Below are 23757 nucleotides of genomic sequence, written 5' to 3' on the forward strand. Positions count from 1 at the left end.
TACTTTTCTTACTCTCATATGCTTGACCTTTCAAAGATTAAATAATGCATTTGCTTCCTTTTGTCTCCTGCATGCTGAAAAGGTTTGGTCATGCTTGAGGAGTGCAGCTCTGCTCTTCGTGTTTTTCCAGTTTGGAGGTTTCAAAGGAGCTTCATTCTTCCAAGATACTTCTTAGAGGTATCAGCATTGTTTGTGACAATCTTGTATTTCTTCTTGCTTGGTTAAATGTTGGCTTTTTGCTTTTATTTCAGATATGAAGAAATAGACCTTGAAACAGGAATATTGGAATCCAAAAGAGATCCTGTTTCTTCAGATGATATTTATCCTGTCCACATGATTTTGGATAACAAAGATGGCATACAAGGTTCCTGCCAATATTTTAAAGAGAGAGTAGATATCACTGATCAAATAAGGAAGAAAGATTTGCAGCCTTGTTATACTTACAAAGAAGCTGTTGAAAAGTGAGTGAAATCCTTATATCTGGCATTAAAATATTTCTAAGTTTTGAAATTTAGTCCTTGCTCAGTTTGTACAGATTATGTCAAGAATGGTATTTGTGGAGAGAAAGGCATTGCTCTCTCTATTTTTATGGAGCCAATAACAATACATTACTTTTCCTTCTGTTTCTTAGATGGGGAGAGAAATTAGTCATTGTTGCTTCCCAAGAGCAGCGTTACAGAGCTTTAATAGGCTGGGAGGGGGACCCTGACTTGAAACTCCCTGACTTTTCCTACTGCATTCTGGAGCGCTTGGGCCGAGCTCGGTGGCAGGGAGAGCTTCAGAGGGACCTTCACAGTGGGGCTTTCAAGTAAGTTTGTATCTTGCTCTGTGGATTAAATCTAAAGTTGTTTTTAAATATTCCTGTGTATTGATTTGAACTCTCATCTGTAGTGTTTCATCCTTACTACCAGGAGTACTTAATTCTGGGAGCCTGTTTGCTAGAACTGGACTTATCCTTGAGTTTGTTATCCTTCCTGATATTTTCTGAGAGCCAAAAATTTGTCTGGTGGGTCAATACACAGGTTTCAAATTTGTGGAAGTTCTTGCTTTTTCTAAATAACTTTTTCTTCAAGTTTGAGATGGAAAAATTATTTTAATTTCCTTTTCTAAATTGCTGGCTAAGTATCTTGCACGAGTTCTGAGGGGATTCTTGGATGGCTGCCTTTTGTCTGCAGCATCTGCCTGTATGACATCTCCTCCGTTGAGTGGGAGCCTGAGTTACCAGCTCCCAAACTAGACCATGTATTTTGCTGATGGAAGAGCATTACACACCTTCTTAGGAACTTCTGGATGTGTTCTGAAGTTCTGGAGAACATCAGCATTGCTCTAAGGATTCACTGCTTTTAGGACATACATGGGTTGTAGCTTGCACACCACCTGGCATTGGTTTTTTGCCACTTAAGAAGCTCTTGTAGGTAACTAAGATGATGGGGACAGAGAGGAAAACTTTTATGGATGCTTTTCTGTCAGTTTGGTGGCCCAAGTCAGCTCACCAAGGAGGGAGATGAATACCAGAGCTGTTACAAGGAGGGCAGTGACTGCAGCATAGCCACGAGTTAGAAAGAGAGGACGGGAAAGGAGGGCATGGGGATACAATGCTGATTCAACTGCCTCATCAACCCATGTCATGATACTCTGTGTATAAAGGCTCTAGGTTAAAATCAGAGGTATTTCTCTGTTTAATTGGATTAACTATGAAAATGAATTTCACAGGTTTTCTTAATTGTGGCACTTCCTAACTTCAAGGTGTCACTTTGAAAATTGCCATGTGTCACTAAGGCCATAGGTAATATAGGTAAAGTGTTCTGAGTACTGGATAATTAGAATTTGTTTGCAGAAGTCCTATTCCTATAGATACCTTGCCATCTTTTCTTTAGAGTGGATGCTGGAAAACTTCATTATCACAGGAGAGTATTGGATAGAAGTGGTCTGATAACGATGCAGTCCCACGTCATCCGACTGCCAAGCGGAGCACAGCAGCACTCAATCCTGCTACTTCTGACTCGCTTCCACGTTGATAGGTATGGTTTAAGGGTCTCCTGGGTACCCTTTGACCTTTTACAATGATGAGGGATTGTTCTGTTGTCACAGAACCATCAAAGTTTCCCGGAATTGACTCTTTTCAGTTTCTTTATTAACTTCTCTTCCAAATGTCGGACACTTTAAAACTTGTCTTGGAGCTGTAAACAACGGGCTTTTCTAGTGCCTGTCACCTGCCTACATAAACATAACTCTTCTTTTTGTAGCACTAATCACTCAGTTAATTTGGACTGTTTTCACTTAAACACGTTTCTAGTAAATTCTTTGTTTTGTTTTTCTATCTTGTTTATGATTAGAACTTGTGCTTCTGTGGGTTGCCAGTGAAGTAACAGCTTGGGCTTAGTCATTGTTGCCTCATTTGAGGTCTTTTCCTAGAGACAAATTATCTCATGTGCTATTCACAGGAGGAAAAGAAAACTAGAATTCCTAAACGAATCTGAGAACACTTAGCATAGTTTCTCTAGTGACTGACAGTTTCTAAAGCTACAACTCATGTTTATGAAGTTATATGCATACTTACATGTAAAATAATTCTCTTTCTTGGTTAGGAGGAGCAAATATGATATTCTGATGGAGAAGCTCTCAAGTATGCTAAGTGCTCGTTCAAACCAGATGGAAACACTAGGAAACTTGAGGGAAGAATTGGTGAGATTTTCAAATTCTCACTCAGTAGAACCTAGAGAATGAGTATCAAAGGCCCTCATTCATACTACCTGCTTCTAAAGTTGCACAAAATTCTGGGGTAAGATATCAAAAGAAGGATCTCAAAAACCTACCAGATCAAGTTGCTGTTGGTGTTTGTCATGGGGGAGGAATTCTGTTCCAGCCACAGCTTCAGAAATGTTTTGTCAATGGATGTCATTGTGCAGTTCTTACTTTTCCAATGCTGCTGTTTGTGTGTGTGGCAGAGTTGGAGGCGATACAACACACTCAGGAACATCTCAGGTTCTGCCCACTGTCTGCACTAAGTTTCAGTTTCTTTCATTAAGGCTTTTAAGTTTCTTATGGATATCTTACCCCAAAATACTGTGTTGTAAGAACAGGTGGTAGAATGCCTTTGATAACAGTCAGCAGCAGGTGAAGCTTTTGGGCTGCAGTGACTTTTGCCATTTCTCTTTGCATCAGGGCCTTTGTGAGAGAACCTTCAAACGTCTCTATCAGTACATGATGAATGCTGGCCTGGCCAAGGTCGTGTCTGTCCCCTTGCAAGACATAAACCCCAGTGGAGGACCCTACAAGACAAAGAAAGGTGACTGGAACAATGGTTTTGCTGTCTTTTTGTGTGATTACATTGATGCCATTCTATCTATGAGCTTCATATCTTAAAAGAGGTGTAAGTAAAAAATCTGTTCATGCAATTATGTAGATAAATGTGTTACTGAAGTTAAAATGCTGCAGCCCACTTGAATTAAGCATTTGCTACAGATTTTTAAGGAGTGAATGCCACCAAGTTTGTTGGATATCAGTGTAAGCTGTGGTCTTGGGACCTGATAAGACTGCTCAAGCCAATACAGAGTAGGAACAAAGCAGTCTGCTGACCTTTCAGGTTGAAGTTAAATGACAAGTCAATAAACTTGGCAAAAAAATACAAAAAGTTGTATTGAAAAGAGGGATCATTATGAAGTTAAAAACCAGACCATTCTTGGTTACAACTTTTCCTGAAAGTCATGAGAATGCAAGGTTTCTCTGAAAAGTTTCCTGTCAAATTATGGAAGTAAGGTCTTGCAGCACTTGGAATTCACACAACACAGAATATTCTGAGTTTGAAGGGACCTCCAAGGATCATCGAGTCCAAGTCTTAAGTGAATGGTCTGTACAGGGATCAAACCCACACCCTTGGCATTATTAGCTCTCACCATCTCTCACCATGCTGAGCTGATATCAGCATTGAGGTAAGTGAGATACCCAAGAACTGCTATCCAAAAAAGCCTGCTGAGGGATGGTTTAATGCATAACCAGCTTTGAATTCCAATTTAATTGGTTCACAAGAACTGCTGATAACTTCCAAACAAAGAAGAGCAGGACTGCATGAGGGAAGAGAGCAAAAGAAAGTAACTGTTCTCAGAAAAAGCTACAGATAAAACTTGCACAGGGGAAAAAACTACAAGAAATAATAATGGAAAGTATGAGGGAAGGTAGTACCACCAGTGGAATTAATGCAATTCCTGAAAGAAATCTAAACCAAATCCTTAATCACAGAAAATCCTAAGAGGCAGATTTGCAAGGTTACAAAAAAAAAATAGTTCTGAAAGATGAACAGTGTCATTTTAGAGATATAATGAACTGTTTGTGAGAAAAAATAGTAAGTCTGATATGAGCTAAGCATTGTAAATTATATAATCGTTGTGAATAGGAGTGATCTTAAAGGAGCAAGTGAAAGAGCCAATAAAACCATGAAAAACTCCAGAAGGCAAAAAATAGTGCCAATTACATGGAGTTGGATTAAGGCTCTTGATAAGACAAATTCCTTCAAATCTTTTAAGTCCAGGGAAGGGAAATTCTCTGCAGGGAAAGTGTGTTTTGACCAAAGAGAAGCAGAGGCCAAAAATAGGTACAGCATCAAGCATGGCTGAGAGAGAAATGACCCAGGTGTTTCAGGGATGTTCTGATGAGCTGCGAACACTTGGAAATAAAACCCAAAAGACTAGACAGCATGCCTAAAAGACAGTTAACAGGCAGTGGTAAAAGCATTTAACTTCCAATTAAGGTATTTACTTAGAAGACAACAAAATACAAGTCCAGTTATAAACTTGGTGGCAGCCCCCATGGCAGTGGTGTTTCATGCTCTGTCTGAGACTGGCAGAACAGCAGCTGCATTTGCTGCTTAAGTTTGTTGTGAAAAATGCCACTGGGTGAATCTTTCACTTGAATGATAATTCCATCCTACAGATGTAAAAGCTGAAAATCCACAAAAATGCCTTAAAAACACTAGGTATTAAAGGAGGATGAATTAATAATAGCTGATTTTCAGCAGAGATCAAGATAGTTTAATCTCTGGAGTTATACAGGAAAGAAGATAGAAATATGTGGGATGCACTGAGGATGAAGCCAGAGCATCTGCTATGGGAAGAACATTGTTGGGCAGCAGGAGCTAAAGAAAAAGGAATTGGTTTGTTTTGGGAGATTTTTTTTGTTGTGGGGAGTTTTTTTGTTTGTTTTTTCACATACTGCTTCCAGTGAAAATTAATGGGCTGTAGAAATACAAAGGATATAATAACAGTGCTTGCAACTCTACCAAAATGTCAGCACTTAAATCCTAAGTGGCATCCTGGGGAAAGGATTCAGCTCAAGGGAAAATAATGGAGTCATCTGGCCTGGAGCACAGTCACATGGTCCAGTGACTGTGGGTTAACTTTGTGTCAGTTGCACATCAGTAACTGCTCAGATATATAAACACAAGATAAAATTCATCAGCTGAAACCTTGGTGATTTTAACTAAAGCCTTCACCTGGCATTTTCGCAGCATTCTGTAGCAGAGGAGCAGGGATGGCTGGAGGTGTCGCCCCACTGCTGCAGGATGAACTGGCTACTGCTGCAGCAGCTGCTGAATCACTGCAACTTGCTAAGGTGGCAGTGTCCAGTGACCCAGTTCTAGTTACCACTGCTCTGAAGTGGTGCAGCAGGAGCTCAGTGACACTGAGGAGAGCATCCTTTACCATCCTTCACCACGGAGCAGGATCTCAGCTCTCCTGCATCTGTCCTCACTCTACCCTTTGCTGGAAGGGCCCAGTGAGCGGAGAGTTAGCATGGCACAGCTGATGGACTGTAACATGCTAGGATGTGGAATTAAATCATCTACAAGAATCTTGTGGCTGGTGGGAAGCAGTGTGTTCTGTCCTTGTAAAAAGGAATGGGTTTATACCCAGCGAGTGATCTCCCAGTCAAATATGTGTTCTCCAGGTGTAATTCTGGGGATGAGCACCCAATCCATTTATTTATGCTGTTGAAGTTTCTCCTACTGGGCAGTCCTAGCATTGGCACAGATGTGAAGATTTGGAGCACCTCAAAAATTCAGCTGATTGCCAGATTCATACAAAGAGAAAAGCTGTTGCAGACCTTTCCTAGAAATTCCCAGTTGTCCTTAGTCATTTGTTCCCCATTGCACTGCTACTTCTTCATGTTGCTGAAAGAAGTGTTTAAACCTGTGCACACCCCCTGCACTTTTTTAGGAGGTGTTACTAACACTTATTTTTCACAGGGACTGATGTCATGGTCCGTTGCCTCAAACTGCTGAAGGAATTTCGGAAGAAAATGGAAGATTATCATGATGATGATGAAGAGATCATCACAAAAGTTGTCCAGCCTGTGGATATTGTTTGTGAAAGGGATATGCTCACCCAGGCTTATCAGCTAAGTAGGTGATGTAAGACATCTGAAGACTTTTCCCATTACCTTCTTACTCCTTGTAGTATAAAAGAAATGTGTATATTGCAGATGTTTTTACATTCTGGTTGCTTTTGTATCAGAAAGTGTCAGTTTTTCATAGCAAAATGAGCTTTATGTCCATATCAGACTGGAGGTGCTGCTACCTGTTAGCCCTTCCTGGAAGCTTAGCAACTCTTCAATACCACCCAGCAGAAACTGGATGTTGTGATGGGATGAGAAAAGAGGAAGAAAACCACATTCCTTATTCTCCCTATCTCTTTTCCTTTCCAAATGGAGAAATTAATATCTAAGTGTGGAAAGCTGCCAGGGGAAAAAAAATCATCTGTGCTTCTAATTTGAATCTGTCACCTCCATACCTCATTCTGCTGGGCACTGCTTCATGTAAAATTGTGGTTTATGACAGTATTTGGCTGAATATTTTATGTGTGTGTAAAAATGTCTTTAGTTAGTGGGGAATCTTAAATTTAATATTCTGGCAGGTACTGCTGTTTGGGAAATATTAATGTATGTAGAAAAAAATACATATATAAAATTCAGTCAGGTTATTTCCCTGAGATATTTTTCTGTTTTTCTTTCTGCAACAGTTGAAAGTAGAGGAACCAAAGGCATTTCTCAGGCAGAAATTCGCCTGGCTATGAATGTGGGGAAACTGGAAGCAAGGATGCTCTGTCGTCTTCTGGACAGGTACAAAGTTGTCAAGGTAAGGCTAAAATAAAATAATTTAGATACTTAATGAAACTGAAGATACAACTGTGCTTACTCTGGGAATAACGCTGTTCACCTCAAACATTAGAAGCAGCAGAGATTTGAGAGTGACAGTGAGAGAGTCCTGGTAAGATGGAAAAGAGAATTAATTCAGTTGAGTAAAAGGTGTGTAAGGCAAGGGTTCGGTACTATGATTGTAACCTGCTCTAATTAGAGGACTGAAGGATCTTCTCAAAGACCCTCTGTCCATGTAAAGTCATTAATCTACTTGCCTTTTGAAAATGCCAGGAAAATCTGGAGCAAAATACTTACTTCTCTAGGAGTTATGATGATTAAACTTCTTATTTCCAGATATTTCAATGTTTTCTTCATTTCACAAGACAAATCCAGCTGTCCTGTCTTGCAGGCACCCAACAGTCCCTTCCCACAAAGGCAGGATGATTGCCATCTTCCCTCAATGGGGAAGTTTTTTAGAAAAATCTTGTCATTTAGTAAAAAGTTCTGTAGAGTTAAAAAACAAGCTGTGTAAACCTTTAGAGTATCTTTACATATTTTTCCTTAGTCAGCAGTGAAAATGAAACCTTCCCTTATTGATTGATGAAGTGCTGGAGTTTGTAGATCCTTGAAAGCACCTGCTGTTGCAGACGGGGCAGCAGCACTTCCACTGTAGTCTGAGTCACTCAGAGAACTGCAGTGCCAATATTTCACAAACATTTTTGTTCTGAAAAAAATTGATTTCCACTCTGAATACACACAGTTTGTTCTTCCTCAGACTTTTCTCTGTCCCTCATACCATAGGAGTTTTAATCTAGTACACTGGTAATGCAGATTTATTTATTTTTCAAGCACAGAATTCCTTTTGATTTCTCAGTGTGAAGGTTAGGGACATTTTTGTTACTTAAAAAAAAAGAGTAACATGGTATCTTTTGATGTGGGGGAATAACATTTAGAGCATTTTCCCACTGTTGATGCTGGAGAACACTGCAAGAATGGAGAAGCAAGGTGGTAAAATAACATTCCAACTATTTCCTTAGGGTTTTATGGAGGATGAAGGTCGGCAAAGGACAACAAAGTACATTTCCTACATTTTTGCAGAGGAGAGTGATTTAAACCGTCAGTTTGAGAGGGAGAAGGCCAGGAGTGAGCAGTTGGCTACAGTTACTTTGGCTCTGGTGCCAGAAGATTCCCCACGTGTGGAAGATGTGTCTCCTGGGGAAGATGAGACTGTGGCCTCAGAGTCTGACAATGAGGAAGAAGGGAAAAACAGGAAGAGGAGAGGAAAAGGTCAAAAGACCAACTCTGGTTCTCCATTGAAATCAAGTGTCCAAGGTGATGCCCATCAGACAACACCGGCCAAAGGTAACTTGTGATTTTGAAATTTGGGGAACCTCCTGCATTTTTCTTATGGATCATTTTATTAAAGAACAAATAGCATGATATTAGCTTCCATTATGGTTTTTGGTCACATATTTATTTTTAAGCCTCTTTGGTTATTTCCCTGCTTTCCCCCCAGATTGCTATGGTTTGGAACACCCAGCGTGGTAACCTCTGGCGATTCCCAGGGCTGAGGTGTGCCCTGGTGTCTGTGTCCCAAGTAGTGTTTGTGCTGCCTCTCCTGAGCCCATGCCATGTCCCTCCTTTTCCCTGTGTAAATGAAAAGGAGCTCACACACTGTGCTCCTTGGATATTCAGGGTTGGGATGACTTGACCCACAGCCTTAACTCACCTGAGTATTTTGTAAAGAAAAATATCTTGTCCCCTGAAGTTAGTTACCTCAGCTTTTTCTTAAGTTATTTGGAACATTTTGGTGTGAAAGCTACCAGCCTTTTGGAGGCATGTTTTAAAAAGATATGGTGGGGCGTTTTTTACTTAATTTTTTTTTTACCTAATTTTTTTTTTACCTATTTAAAAATGTTCCTACAACTGCTCTGATAAACTCCAAGGGAAGAGAGGGATCTCTATTTTTCTATGTAGATTATCTTTGGAGTAATACTAAATTCTTATTCTCATTCTGCTTTGAGACAGAAAAGTGAGGTTTCTGGCAGAACCTGAGAATCTTTGAGACAGAAACTCTCCTTTCTTCGGATAGCAGTTTCTGGATAAGCCCTTCATGACTTTCCAAGCTGTGAAAAGGTTTCTGCGTGGAGAGAATTATTTGATGACAGAGAGTTCACATTTTTTTAACTTTACTTTTGGAGGCTGAATGTGGTCTTTCATGGTCAAACCACTGCTTCCAGCAGGGCAGAATATGTGAAAAGTGTCGCAGAATGCTTTTAAGTGCAACTACCTGGGTGGATGGGACAATGCCTCTTAGAAAAGCTGCACAGGGAGAGCAGAACAATTACAAGGTTTTTTGCTCTCAAACCAGGCTCAAAGCCGACAGCTGTGAAGTCGCAGGGGAAGAAGCAGCCTTCCCCTCAGATTCTTGAAGATCCTGAGGAGCTCCCAGACAACGTTTCGGGGGAGAGTTCTACTTTGGGAACCCTAAAGCAGGAGTCCAGTGTTTCTACCTGTGCTCATCCCACGGATGAAGATGGAGATGTGGCTGTGGTGGAGGAAGTCAGACTTGAAGATCCTAAGGTAAGATCAAATGTCTTAATATCTTCTTTTTGTACAGCTGTCTGAGTTAAGTTTTATGCTCTTATAGCAAGACTTCAAACTAGAGTTTTGTATTTATTTATCAAATTGTTTTGGGGTTTTTTGAATTAATTTCAAAGTGCATTCATATTTTGGCTGCACTGCATTGTAGTTGTAAGTGAAAATTTTTCCAGGAGATAGGAGGGTAGGTGTCCAAAATACAGTTCTGGCTTAGTTCCCTGGTGCTCTCCAAATTCTGTGTTGACTTAATGCATGTCATTACTTAATGTAGCACACACTGCATTATACCATCCACTCCTGGGAAGGGGAAATAAGGGAGAATCTCCATCTGAGTAGTTGGTTATAAATAAACCCAGCCAAACTCAGAATTGCTCAGCTGTTCCTGTGTGAGGAGCCCCCGTTAGGCTGCAGATGCTGGCTGGTTGCTGTCCCATTTTGATTTGCTGTGCTGTGCCCCAGAAGCCCTGTGGCCACAGGAAGGAGAAGCGTTCCAAGGCCGCAGCGGTGGAGAGGCCCCACGAGACCTACAGGCTCCTGAAGCGCCGCAACCTCATCGTGGAGGCCGTGCGGAACCTGCGCCTCATCGAGAGCCTCTTCACGTGAGCCAGGGCAAAGCAGAGCCCGGGGAGGCTGAGCCCTTGGGGTGGGGAGAGCACTGGGTGCTTATTCCATTCTGCCTTTTCTTGTCCCTGGTGGCACTGACTGTAAGGATGGAGAGGCTGGCACAGGGAAGGTGTGGGGGGTTGAATCTTAATCAGCTGTTTGGAAGCAACAATAGTTCCATGCAGATAATGTCACAAGAGTGCTTTTATATGTCTCATAAATAGAGATCAGAGAACTTACTCATCTGTTCACAGTAGGCCAGACTTGGGGCCACACTGTAAGGTACAGCACTTCCCTGCTGCAGAATTCTTTCATCTGCATCAGTTTTATCTCTGCATGCTTTCAAAACTTGTTCATGTGTTATTCTGTATGGAGTGGAGAGACTCAGGTCTTCATGTCACTCATTACTGGTCACTGGCATCCTAGCAGGGCCCTCAAAGTTTGCTTTTCAGTGCAGTTTTATGTGGTACGGTTATATGTCTTCTCCTGACACCTTATCAGAGCTGGAGATACTTCCCTAAAAGTTACAATGTCTTTCAGCCCTTTAAGAGTTCACCTCCAAAAAGAAATGGAAATTCTGGTGCTCTGCTGGATCCTAAATTGGCAGTACTGTCTTGTCACAAATAGGATTGCACCATCCATCTTCTCTGTCAGCACAGAAGATCCTAGCATGCCAGTATAGCCAGGGCTGCTTGCTGTAGGAATTTAGTCAGAAATCATGGCCTTACTCTCCTCTGGTCTGAGAATTTTGAAATCTTCTGTCACCTTCTTTAATTGCTGAGTGTTGTAAAATTAGAGCCTCATCTGGCACCAGCCTCATCAGTGATTGATCAAGTCACATCCAAGCGCAGGCCTGGAAGATACTTCAGGTCTTGCTGACCCTTCAGTGCTGCCAACAGGTTGTTCACAGGTTCCCTCAGAATCAGTGGAAGTTCTGTCCCTCCCCAGCCTCTGCCAAGGAAATGTACTGGTGTTTGCATTCCATTTGTTAATTACCAGGATTTGGTAATCTTTGGGGAAAGTTGAAGTCCATGTGTACATTCAGTTATTGCTTCATTCCCTTATTATCTTCCAGGTCTTTTTCAGAATTGATTCCCCAGGATTGAAAGAGCCCAGAACTAGGGTCTGGGGCATTTGTGGGAAAGTGCATGGGGAGAGTAAGGTGTGAGCACAGCCCTGCCACTGTGGCAAGGGAAGAAGGGAGAAGGGAGCTGGCTTCAAGGGGTGGGATATGTGGATCTGTATCTATGTTGTGAATGCAGGAGTAGTTTCTGTGCTCTGAAGCCACTGAATAAACCCTTTCTGCCTCAAGCTGAACTGAGCTCACAACTGCAAGAACAGACTGCATTTGTTAAATCACCACCTAAAAATGCTGTAGGTTCTCCTGATCTTAGGGAAGCTGGATTCATAATTGCACTGTAGCCATGCACAGAGGAATCAGGCATTGAGAATTTGCTGTCAGAACAAGCAGTTCTCCTGATCTTAGGGAAGCTGGATTCATAATTGCACTGTAGCCATGCACAGAGGAATCAGGCATTGAGAATTTGCTGTCAGAACAAGCAGTTCTCCCCTAACAAGGAAAAGCTTGAGTAGAAAGAAAATAGGGCTGAAATGTAAAGCGAAGTTCCCAGTTGTCTTCAGCAAAAGGGAAGAGAGAGCAGGGACTGTAAGAAGTAGAGAAAGAAATGGCCATTCACCCCACATCCTCTAACAAACTGCTTAGGGAGTTTGGAGCATTGCTGGGCTTAAAATGCAAGGTATCTGGCATCTTTCAGACTTCAGAAGATGGTCATGGATCAAGAGAAGCAAGAAGGTGTCTCCACCAAGTGCTGCAAGAAGTCCATTGTGCGGCTGGTGCAGAGGCTGGCGCGGGAGGGGCTCCTCAGGCTCTACCGCACCACGGTCATCCAGGATGGCATCAGCAAAAAGGTGACTGCACAGACACAGCATTTAGCTCATTTATCACAGCATCCTGGGCCTTTTTACTGGAATGTGTGGGTGACTTCACTTCTTGTGGCACAAGCCACAATGGAGCTACCCAGAAGCTTCATGTCAAACTAAGCTACTGTGAACACCAAATCATTGCTTTCTGTTATTGTGCTGCAGGTAATTGAGACCAAGGAATAGGCCAGAGATCAAAGTCTCTGAATCTCCCTTCCGAGAGGTTCTGCTGCTTATCAGTTCTGTGATTCATGGTTCTCTCCCTGCACTGTCAGGCTGCACCATAATTCTATTTAAACCCCTTTTGAAAGCCAAGAGTGTATGAAAAATCCTAAGTGATCTTCTGAGTTGAAATTTTATAGAATGTGATTTTTTTTTTTTTTTTTTTAAACAAAAATCCACTGTTAGTGAGGTTTATGGAAGTCAGATGTCTGTGGTTGTAGAGCTGAGACTTGTTACTTACTCTAGTGTGAAATGCTCATAAGCAGGGAATTAAACACTGAAAGTTACCTGCTGCATAATTAGTGTAGAGCACATATGAAATCTCACCAATCTGAATTGTGTGTGTACCTTCAGCAGCAATATCTGTTAGTTTGGCCTTATACCTAATGAGTTCTGACTTTTCATTTATCCCTCTCAGCCTAATATTTACAAGTCAAAGTATTTGTTTCTCAAATATTTCAGATTTTAAAAACCCAAAACCCAAGGTTTGTAGAAATGCCATTAGCAGTTTATTGGTACAAAGACCATGTGCTTTGACCTCTTGCTTAATACAAGGTAGCAACAGGAGTTTTCATCCAAAAGTGTTGATGTTCTGTGAATTATTAAAACCATCATAGGATTCATCCATTGTGGCTACTGCTAATTAACTGTTAATCTCAGATAATTTATGCAGCTGATTAAGAGCTGATATCTCCACAGACACCTTTTTTTTGTGTTCTGCTGCTCTGAACAGGTGGAGTTCGTTGTGCACCCCTCCGTGAGCCCAAGTGATCCCCTGGTGAAAAGCGCCATCGAGCAGGTGCGGTTCCGCATCTCCAACTCCAGCACTGCAAACAGGCAAGTCAGGGATGCCTGGGAGGCTTGGGATGGCTTGGGGGGAGCTTGGCTTATCTAGGATGTACAAATACATGCAGAGGAAGTAAACACAAGGTAAGCAAAAAAAACCCAAACAAACAACCTCTTTAGCAACAGAGGAATGGAAGCACAACGTTGAGGAGATGTGCTGATGTTTCCTGAAGTCAGGGAAGAACGGGAACTCTGCTTATTTTTTACCTAAGTGCTGTGTGGCTTTACTGCAGGATTAAAGTCCCCCAGACACCAACATCCCAGGACCATGGTGAGGAAGAAAACCAGGGGCAAGAGGCAGTTCCTGATTCAGGAAAAACGCAAGAAAGCTCATGTAAAGCTGATAATAATCGGGCAGGAAAAACTGATGAAAAAATGGGCATAACACAGCTAAAGAACTATCACCCTGTTACAGGTACAGCTAATTTTGGGTTTTCTGTCATCCTTCACCTTCCCACTTATTAGTAGTAATAATTTTCAGATACAAGTGGGTTTTTTCTTCTCCTATAGAAATCAAATTGGATTTATATTAAACCAGTCTCACTATCCAATGTTTTCTTGCTGCTTATGTTTTTTACAATTGTGAACTGGAGCATTTGTATTTACTACTCCTTCTTTACTATTTGTAACTTATATTTACTTTCAACTGCCCATCTTTCCTTCCAGTTTTCTTCACATTAGTTTCGCACAGGGAGCTGTTTCTCCTGCTCTAATCCTCTTTTTATTTCTGTTTGGTCTTTAATCTTCCTTCCCAGTTCCAGGACTTGGACGTTCTCTTGGCTTTCTTCCAAAAATGCCTCGTTTAAGAATGGTCCACATGTTCCTCTGGTACTTAATTTATGGACACCCTTTAAATGAAACACGGCAAAAAGGAAGTAGTGATGGTGAGAGAACACAAGGGCTGGATGAGAATGCAGCTGTAATTGAAGCACAACCAGATGGGACCTTAGAAATTGTGACAACTCTGGTGAATCCTGAGACCTCTGCACAGGAGACTGAAATAGATCTGTCTCATCAAACAGGTAAGAAGTGGCACATCCTGACTTTACTACAGACTTTGCCAAAAATAGATAAAAGTCTACTTGAGAAAGGTTTGAAAATCAATGGTTTAGAGAATTTTCAGGTCGTTGTAGATTTTAAGACTGTGAACTGTCAGTTGTGTTCTGCTTGAACACTCAGAGTGAAACTCTTGGTGTGGGTGTTGGGTATGTGGTGTGAGCCTGAGCTGGTGTTGTTGTTCCCAGTGTACGTGGATGACTCGTCATGGATGCGCTACATCCCTCCTCTCCCAGTCCACAGGGAGTTTGGATTTGGATGGGCTCTTGTCAGTGACATTCTCCTCTGCTTGCCTCTCTCAGTCTTTGTTCAGATTGTACAAGTCAGCTACAAGGTACGGTGCTTTTTTGTTTCCTTCAAAGTCTGGTGATATCAGCTGTACCTATAGGCTGGAAAAAATATCCTCTTACTCTGTTTTAGCAAAACTAGACCCCGGAGAGGAGAGGAGACACTGCAGTCTTTTACAGAAATAGTTGCTCTCACAGGTTCACTGAAAAAAAATGTATAGCCCTGTATAGCCCTGTAAAACTGCAAATTCTTAAGCTACTATTTTGCCAAGAGCTTTTTGTAATCTCTCTGAATCTTCTGCCTCATTGATTAACAAGAAAAATGTTTAAGGATTTTACAAAAGCAGTAAGGTTTGCTTAGAAAATATTTTAGTAGGCAGTTCTGGTAGCAGAGCTTTATACTTCAGGGGATAGTTACATTTTGCATTTTGGTTAACTTCTGAAATAATTCTAGGTGGAAGGTCTGGAAGATTTTTTAAATGATCCACTAAAAAAGCACACTCTGATCAGATTTCTTCCAAGGCCAGTCCGACAGCAGCTCCTCTACAAAAGGTAAGCAGATGAGTCAAAAAAAGTGGCTCTAGAGAGGAACCAGCAGTGGCTGATGGTTTTCTCAGTTATTTCCTGTTTGTGTCAAAGAGAACTTTGGCACATAAGACAAGGATCATCAATCCTCAAAGGATAGTGTGCCAAACTGTATTTTTCTCTCCCAAATAGAAGGTAATAAGAAACTAATAAACAATATTCATGTATGCTGTCAGGCAGTGCTTGAGAGCTGGGAGGTTCTGTCCTTCATAACTCACCAGCAGGATGTTGCTTCTGTATAAAACACGCTCCTGACTGCTGCTAAATTCAGAATTTAATAGGTTCTAAGTGTTGCTGTCCTTCATAAATCTTTCCAAAGGTGCCACATTTCCCACTTCCTGCTTCTCACACATTCATTTTCTCCTCGTACTCTCCGTGGCATGTCTGCCATGGTTTGCCATTCCTCTTCCAGGGATGTAAAACTTGAGACTGGACTGAAGAAAGGAAAGTGATTTGAATGTGTGGAATTGCGAGCACCATGTTAGCTTTCCCCAGAATGTCATGCTGACAGTTTGTGAATGGTTGGAGGTTTGTATGACATTTTCCAAACCTGCAAATGTGCCTTTGGTGAGGGAACAGGGCTGGGCAGTATCAGCTGCCAAGGCTCATGGGGAGCCCAGGTTTGCAATTTCAAACCTATTGCTGAATCTCAGAAATGAGAAAACTGGATTTATGGTATTTTCTGAAATCTGCAGGCTCCATCTGATGGGTTGATGCAAGACAATATGACACATAACCAAGCTGTCTCTTCAGCCTCTATTCACTAAAACTTCTTAACTGAGCCAAATTTCTAGGCTTGATCTTTCTGACCCTCAGAGAAAACGCCTGCCAAAATCCAACTCCCATTTAACTGCATTTAATTAGATCTTAGTGAAGGTAAACGTGGGCAAAGCTAAGTTTTTACAAACTGCCTCAGAAACTAAATCTTGCAGAAGGTTCCTGCAACTGCCAGAATTTTGCCATAGATGGAGTTATGCAGGATGGGAAATGTTGCACTTTTTGTCCTGCCAAAGCTTTGAGCAACTGAAAGCAGTTTCTTGGAGCAGTAATTTTAAACAACCTGAACTGCAAGAATCATTGCCCGGTTCTTCATACATACACATATGAAGGCCTGTATTTAGCAGTCATGTTTTGTTACTCCTGTCTTCTTTACATAACATGAAATTGTCTGCAGATCTGCTGTTGACCATATTTAATTCATTCTTACATATGTTATTTCTGGCTAATTTTCATTTCTGCAAGCAAAATTTTACTTAGTATTTAGCTAAATTATTGGGTTTGTGATTTGAGGAAAGGAAATTTGGACCCTTGGGGTATTCTATGTTTTCCATAGGCTGGTAATTCAAGCAAAAATACCACTTCAGAAATTCTACAGCTCGGTGGTTTGCTGAAAGTTCAGGTTGCTGCGTGGAAATGTTGTATTCTCGGGTATCATTTTTCCTGTTTTCCTGAGTGCTAATTGTAACACTCCTACCATTGCTACAGGAGGTACATCTTCTCAGTGGTAGAAAACCTTCAAAGATTATGTTACATGGGACTGCTGCAGTTTGGCCCAACAGAGAAGTTTCAAGACAAAGACCAGGTAATTAAAAAAAAGAAAATTTAAAAGGCAGTTGCTCTTCATTAATTTTTCAAGATCTGGGCTTCATAATTACCTTAAATGAAGTACTGATTTTTCAGATGTATGTGCAAACCTCCAGATCCAAGTGATATTTTAAGTTGTGCAGATAATTTTTCACCTCTTTCTCTGGAAGGGAACTACTCAAATGTATAATGCTGAACCCTGCACACAATAATGATCCAGGAGGTCCCAGACTGGCAAGACTTAATGAAAAATGAGTATGACACATTCTTTTCCATCAAGTTGTTAAGCTTGGATGTCTGACACAGAATAAAGACACTGTTCAGAGTAAAATAATGACATTCATATGCATCTTTTTTAAATAGAGAGCACCTGCAAAGGAGAAAGCAGACCAGACTTTATGAGGATAAGAAAGGTGAATAGGCCCCCAAACACACCTATTCATATCCTGAGTGAGGACTTGTAGGAAATAGCCACTCTCTGTGGAAACTTGGACTATCCTGTGCACAAGGCTGAAAAGAAGCTGTTCTAAATCTAGAAAGGAAATTTCTGGATTGCTGTCAAGGGAATTTGGGAATACAGTGCAGTAGTGTGGGAATGGGTGTGGCCTCTATCAGAGCGGTGGCTAGGAACGGCAAAGACAGAAACTGTGCAGTTCTAAACCAGCTGGTGTGTCCTGCTGATGAGGCAATTTCAGTGATGTTTACAGCCTGAGCTGTGCTGTGTCTCACAGGTGTTTGTGTACATGAAGAGAAATGCTGTGATTGTGGACACCACCATCTGTGACCTGCACTACAACCTGGCCCAGAGCAGCCGCCCCTTTGAGCGGCGCTGGTACGTCCTCAACACCCTGCAGGACGTGGAGAACTTCTGGTTTGATCTGCAGTGTGTCTGCCTGAACACACCCCTGGGTATGGCACAGTTGTACCTCCTGAGCACCCTCAGTGCCCCTTCTGGGCACACCACAATTCCTCTTCCCTTCCTAAAACTTGAGTCAGGCTCTGTTTTGTCACTTGTACTGTTTTGGAATGTTGTCCTGTGCATCACAAAAAAAAATGTTGGGAGCAATGTCCATATAATTCTATGAAGGTGTGATCCACTTGTGTTCATGGCAAAGCACTGCTGCCCTGTTGGAAGTATCAAAATTGATAGAAGCCCTTTTCTGTGAGAAGCAAGCATGTTGTGTTGAGAAGAGGTAAAAATGGTAGTACTGTTTTCAAACTAGTACATACTGTTTGGGAGCAGTAGTTTGCCAGAGCAGGGTGGATTGAAGATAAGTTGAATTCTGAGTTGTCATGCTGAGAGTGAAACCCCTTTGTCTGTCCAGGAGTTGTCCGCTGTCCTCGGACAAAGAGGAGCAACCTTCCAGGGGAGGAGACTGCTGTGGATGTAGAAAAGGAGCAGGAGTCAGCAGTGAACAAACACAACCTGGAACGAAAGTGTGCCATGCTGGAATACACCACGTAGGTCACCTTGGCCCCTGCTTGGCTTCTTTAGTAGGGCAGGCAAAATGAACTGTTCAGGTGTTGAGGATGTGACTCAATAGCAACAGCACTTAAGACTCAAGCATCTCAGCTGGGTGTTCTGTGGAGTTCAGAGGTGAAGTGATTCACAGGGGAGGTAGTTCTGTTTCATGTTCCCAGTAACTTGTCTGCCAGGCAGGTTGTGGTGCTGGAGGGATGGGATAAACAGGTTGGGATTTCCTTTCAGAACAGTACAGATGTGTGTTGCAGGAGTCCTGAGGAAACCAAACTTGAGAGGAAGGGAATGCTTCCCAAGTACAGTGAATGCCAGCAATAACGAAGGTTCTCTGCCCCTATGCGTTATATCATGGTATCTCAAGTAGCTTCAGTAGCTCCCCAGTGCCACATTCTGAGTCTTGTCCCTTTGTGCTGTGCTTGGCTGTAATTGGTTGCAGGTTAATTTGTAATGTGGTGTTGGTGTGCACTGTAATATGGAGGGGATCTCTGGAGCATTTAATCTTCTGCCTAATCACACCCAGAATACCTGGGAGGATTGTACACTCACAACCTGTGACAGCCATGCAGAACCCCAGCTAAATTTTTTATATTGTGTTGTGCACTGTGGTTTAGCTCTGCCAATATTCTGTTCTGTTTCAATAAACAGTCTGTTTAAAGGTATTTTCAGTTAGTTCCATGTTGCAGGTAGATATATCAAGTTATCTTAAAAAAAATAGTGGAGTTGAGGGACCCAATTCCACTGATCCTTGCTTGAACTTCTGCATACGGTCTCTTGGTGTGGCAGTAGATCTTTTAAATTGAATATCTGGTGTTTACTTGCAGTTAGGCTGGGGATGACTGTGACATCTTTAAGGTCAAGAAGCAGTTTTGGGATGTAACTGATGGTGTAACATTACCCCCTAAACTGGGAGGGCAAGGGGAGAGTTCTGCACGTTGCACACACACCAGTTAAGAGCACTGAGAATGCATCTGTACAAAATAATTACTGTGGGTTTTGTTCCTCTTGCTGGTAGAGGCAGCAGAGAGGTGGTTGATGATGGATCCATCCCTGGAGATGGGCTGGGAGCTGCAGGTCTGGATTCCAGCTTTTATGGGCATCTGAAACGCAATTGGATCTGGACAAGCTACATCATCAATAAGACCAGGAAGGTGGGTATTTTAAAATTTATACACTGTAGTGACTTCTCCAAATTTTAATGTTACTAAGGTTGAGATAGTGACACCAAATTCTTACCGTTTGCATGCTCTCAGTAAGGGTTTGCATCACTGGAAAGAAATGAGTGCCATATGTTCACAAATCTTGGTGCTGAGGTGAATGAAAGAATTGGACATAAATTTTATTTGAAAACTGAATTTGACAATAAATTTGTTTGTACATTCAACCAAAGGACAAATACTTCATTGAGCAAGCAGTTCACACTACTCAGTGGTACCTCTTGCCTTTCTGGAACGTAGAAGTTGTCAGACAAAAAGCAAAACATCCAGAATGAGGAAATACAAAGGAAAAAATAAATAAATAAAAATAGGGAGCCCAACGTTTGCAAATCAGAATTCTGGCTAATGTCCTGTCTCTGATGGAAGGTTGTAAGAGCAAGGGATATTCCCTCAGGATACTCTCCCAGCTGTCTGCAATTTTGGCTCAAGGCCATTCTAAATCTGGGGCTGATGTTTCAAAGCAGTAATAGCTTTTTTTCTTCTAGCATTAATTTGTCTGGTTTTTGAGCACATGTAAGTCTTTACTGTCCCCAGCCTCCTGTGGCAGTGTTTCAAATTCCTGTCATGTGCAACCACTTCCTTTTGATGCCTGAAGCTCCCCAATAATTGTAGGACTAAGGGAAAGCTGTGAAAAATACGTTCTCCATTACTCTTGCTGTTTCACTTGATTTTTGTAGACATCTCCCATGTTTCCCATATTCATATCCTTCTCTTAAGACTGACATCTACTATTCCCAGCATGGAACTGTCCTGTCTTTAATCATTCTTGTTGCCTGTTTTTTAACCTGTGGTAGTTCTACTCTGTGCTTTTTAAGGTGGAAATACAATCTTGACAGTGCTTTAAGGCTGTGGCCAAACACAGATTTTTATAGCTGCTTAGTGTTGCTTTACTTCCCTACGAATTCCGTACATCTCCTTTGCTTTTTCACCATTACCAGGCATTGAACAGGCACTTGCACAGAACTGCCTGTAATTACTCTCCCCTGAGCACTGGACAAATCAGAGCCTATCAGTGGATATAAAATTAGAGTTGCTAATTTATTCCCCTCAGGCAGGATCATTTCACTCTTAATTTTGTCTGCTGTTCAGTCACCTCACTGTTGAGCAGTAACACATCCTCCAGCAGTTCTTCGGTCTCTGTTTACCTCTCCACATCCTGTGACCAACTTCTGTCCCCAGTGAACTCCACACAAAGGAAATGGGTTTAGCAGAGAATGGCAGAACTCCTGATACATTGCAGTTGGTTCAGGCTCAGATTTAGGATGGGCAGAATGTGCTATAGGAGGCATTTCCTCAGTGTGTTTGCATTCTGGTTTTGTGCTTTTCAGCAGGTCCTTTGGAATGTAAAATGCTTTGGAAAAATACTGTTTTACAGCAAATTCTGCTCAGCCTCTGTAACAATGAAAGACTTGAGCATTTCTTTTACAGTAATTACTGCTTTTAAACTTGAGATTTCTTACCTTCACAGTCTAGTGGTCATTCCAGTGTGATTTAAGAAAAGCTCTGGAGCCATTCTAATGTGTGGTAGTAATGATACAAGTGAGTTCTTTGTTATAGCCAGGGATCTTTTCCTTTAAACTGAAAATTTATTTCTGACACTACTCAGGTTATAACGTAGATTGTTGTTAAAACCAGTGCACCCCTTTTGCATGTCACCTTTTTTAAAGCTGTGTTGTCTTAGGAAAATACAGTTTCTGAAAATGGACTGACAGCAAGACTCCAAACCTTCCTGACCAAACACCCCCTGCCACTCAGTACTGGAGGTAAGGGCTGAGACTGTGCCACAGCTCTTCCTGCCTTTGTCAAACCCAGCATGAAGGGTGTGGGTTGTTCTTGTCTCCCTCCAGTAATCTGGGATGCTCCTGGGGCAGTAAAACAGATAAATGATTTCATTCCCTATTAGGGGCTATATGGAACAATAATTTTTAATCTAGTATTGATGACATGGGTTGGTCCTGTCTCCTTACAATGATAGAGGATACTTCTGGGGCTGTAAAATAGATGTGTAAGTAACTTCTTACAGAACAATAATTTCTATCCTTTGTAATTTCTGATGTACAGTTTGCAGAAAGTCCAGAGGGACCAATGTTTTGTAGCACTGTTATCCAGCCTAATGTTTGAGCTAAGGAGGAGAAAATGCTTCAGTTTGAATGTAAAACCTCAGCTCTGTTCCCTTGTGTTTGTGCACTATAAACTAGACTTAATTACTTGATGATTCCTCATTAATGCAGGAGTTTATTCTGTGAGCTGCTGAGAAGGGGCATGAAATGACAGGACTAACAAAGAGCAATTCTGAGAGGGAATTTTAATTTAAATCTGTCTTCTAATTTGCTGAAATTTGTCATTTGGTCTTTATACCTTAACATTGTAGAATGTCATTGTTATAAAGCTCCACTGCTGTAAATATGTGTCATTTTAGGTAACAAAATTAATATTTTGGGAGAAGCAAAGGTAGGATCAGAGTCACTTATCCATAAAGAGGAATATATTGAAATAAGTAAAGAACCAACCCAGGATCGAACAAAACGAGTGAGAGGTGGAAAAAGCCAAAAGAGGAAGAGGCTTAGGAAAGATGTTGGAAAGAAGACAAAGAAGAAAAAGAAAGGTAAGAAACAGGAAAAAGCAGCATTCTTTACAATGCCTAGGCCTGCTGGAAGCTGCTTTGGAAAAGAGGGTGTGTGACAGGGCAGCTTTCTGGCCATGTCTCTGGGTTGCCTCTGTCAGTGAGGAGGCTCAGGTGCCCTGGGGAGAAGCAGCAGCACGCTGTGCCCATGAGCTGTGTGTGAGCCACAGCTGCACTGCTGGGCTGCACGGGCCAGGGGAATCCTCATGGTGTCTGTGCCAGAGCAGCTCCCTGCAATTCATCAGGCTTAAAGATTCCTCATGGAAGGATGCTCTAGGTTGTCAAGTTTGCCAATTAAAGTGTTTGTCTTCTCATGCCTGGGAGAGGTATTGCTGCATTTCACTTTCTAGACTGCAGCTTCCTTCCCTGCTCATCTCTCATTCTTACGAGCTTGAACTGGTGCTGAGCCTGTGATAGAAGTTTTGAGTCAATCAGAATACAAAGTGCTGAGATAAACGTCTTTTTTTGTTTCCCTGGATTTGTTAGAAGAGGATTCTGTAGACAAAAGCAAACGGCTGCGCTACCATGACAAGGCTGACCAGAGTGCCCTGCTGAGGATGACGCGGCTGCGCGTGACCTGGACGGTGCAGGAGGACAGCCTGCTCATGCTGTGCAGGATTGCCAGCCACGTGCTCAATGCCAAGGTGCTGAACACACCCAGAGCAAGGAGCTGCTGGCTGCTGCACACACATTTCATCAGCCACCACTTCATCCTGCTCTCAGCATCGTGGTGCACAGAGAGGGAGGTTTAACTGCAGATCCTTCTGTTCCTCCTGCAGGTGAAAGGGCCCTTTGTGCCCTGGCAGGTGGTGAGGGACCTCATGCACTCCAGCTTCGAGGAGTCCCTGGATAAAACCTCCCATTCTGTGGGACGGAGAGCCCGATACATTGTCAGAAACCCACAGACCTACCTCAATTACAAGTAAGAAGTTTTCTATGTTCTAAATACAGGCTAAATTCTCCTGAAGGGACATGGGCCTCCTACCTATTTCTTTTGTTTCATGTAACTTAAAAATTTCATCTTGTTTGCACCCTGCTGCTGTCAGATCTGTTTTGAACTGGGAAAATTTCAGCTCTAAGCAACACCTTCAATTGAATCTCTTGCAGAGTTTGCCTTGCTGAGGTCTACCAAGATAAAGCCCTCATCGATGATTTCATGAATAGAGAAAATAATTATGAAGATCCACAGGTAGGAGGGAAGTATTCCAAAAGTTCATAGAGTACTTTATGCTGTTTGGATTACTGAGTACTTGCACTGTAAGAATTACTTTTCTCTCCCTGGAACCTTTAGCTATTTTAAAAATAGCATCATTGTAAAAATGCAGCATCATTGCTGGTTTGGGAGCAAAGTGGACACAGGGCAGCTTTCCAAAGGCACATAAACAGCGCCCTGTGCAACAACCATTGTGTTTTCAATGTGCTTGTTTATAAACAGCCATGACTAAACATCTCTATCTGCTGATTCTTTTTTTATCCTTTGAGCCACTTTATTATCTGAGCAAGAAAACGTTCTTGCTTTGTAATTTCTAATTTTTTATTCCAGTTGTGTGTTGAAATGTTGCCTTAGCTTCTGTGGATGAGTGCAGG

At 41.9% G+C, this 23757-nt stretch overlaps 1 protein-coding gene across 3 annotated transcripts in view; it reads left to right on the forward strand.

Annotated features, from left to right (window-relative positions):
- Window positions 1–210: 210 nt before the first annotated feature.
- Window positions 211–23757, forward strand: part of GTF3C1 (general transcription factor IIIC subunit 1) — a 37295-nt gene continuing 13748 nt past the window's right edge. Inside the window, exons 1-25 of one of the 3 annotated variants that reach the window (XM_017741242.1) lie at window positions 211–461; window positions 632–808; window positions 1878–2021; window positions 2589–2685; window positions 3166–3289; window positions 6239–6394; window positions 7011–7126; window positions 8166–8490; window positions 9500–9711; window positions 10189–10328; window positions 12108–12261; window positions 13229–13332; window positions 13575–13756; window positions 14097–14363; window positions 14586–14731; window positions 15139–15236; window positions 16755–16851; window positions 17585–17762; window positions 18179–18314; window positions 19346–19481; window positions 21229–21310; window positions 21967–22152; window positions 22657–22814; window positions 22950–23092; window positions 23278–23359. In XM_017741242.1, coding sequence (XP_017596731.1) covers window positions 226–461; window positions 632–808; window positions 1878–2021; window positions 2589–2685; window positions 3166–3289; window positions 6239–6394; window positions 7011–7126; window positions 8166–8490; window positions 9500–9711; window positions 10189–10328; window positions 12108–12261; window positions 13229–13332; window positions 13575–13756; window positions 14097–14363; window positions 14586–14731; window positions 15139–15236; window positions 16755–16851; window positions 17585–17762; window positions 18179–18314; window positions 19346–19481; window positions 21229–21310; window positions 21967–22152; window positions 22657–22814; window positions 22950–23092; window positions 23278–23359 — 3876 coding nt within the window. In that variant the 5' untranslated portion in view covers window positions 211–225. Of the gene's footprint in view, window positions 462–631; window positions 809–1877; window positions 2022–2588; window positions 2686–3165; window positions 3290–6238; window positions 6399–7010; window positions 7127–8165; window positions 8491–9499; window positions 9712–10188; window positions 10329–12107; window positions 12262–13228; window positions 13333–13574; window positions 13757–14096; window positions 14364–14585; window positions 14732–15138; window positions 15237–16754; window positions 16852–17584; window positions 17763–18178; window positions 18315–19345; window positions 19482–21228; window positions 21311–21966; window positions 22153–22656; window positions 22815–22949; window positions 23093–23277; window positions 23360–23757 lie in introns of those variants that run through there. The other 2 variants (XM_017741243.1, XM_017741244.1) reach the window with 2 other exon arrangements.

This window comes from Corvus brachyrhynchos, unplaced genomic scaffold (genome assembly GCF_000691975.1).
Source record: "Corvus brachyrhynchos isolate BGI_N302 unplaced genomic scaffold, ASM69197v1 scaffold58, whole genome shotgun sequence".
In the NCBI taxonomy this organism is placed as follows: domain Eukaryota; kingdom Metazoa; phylum Chordata; class Aves; order Passeriformes; family Corvidae; genus Corvus; species Corvus brachyrhynchos.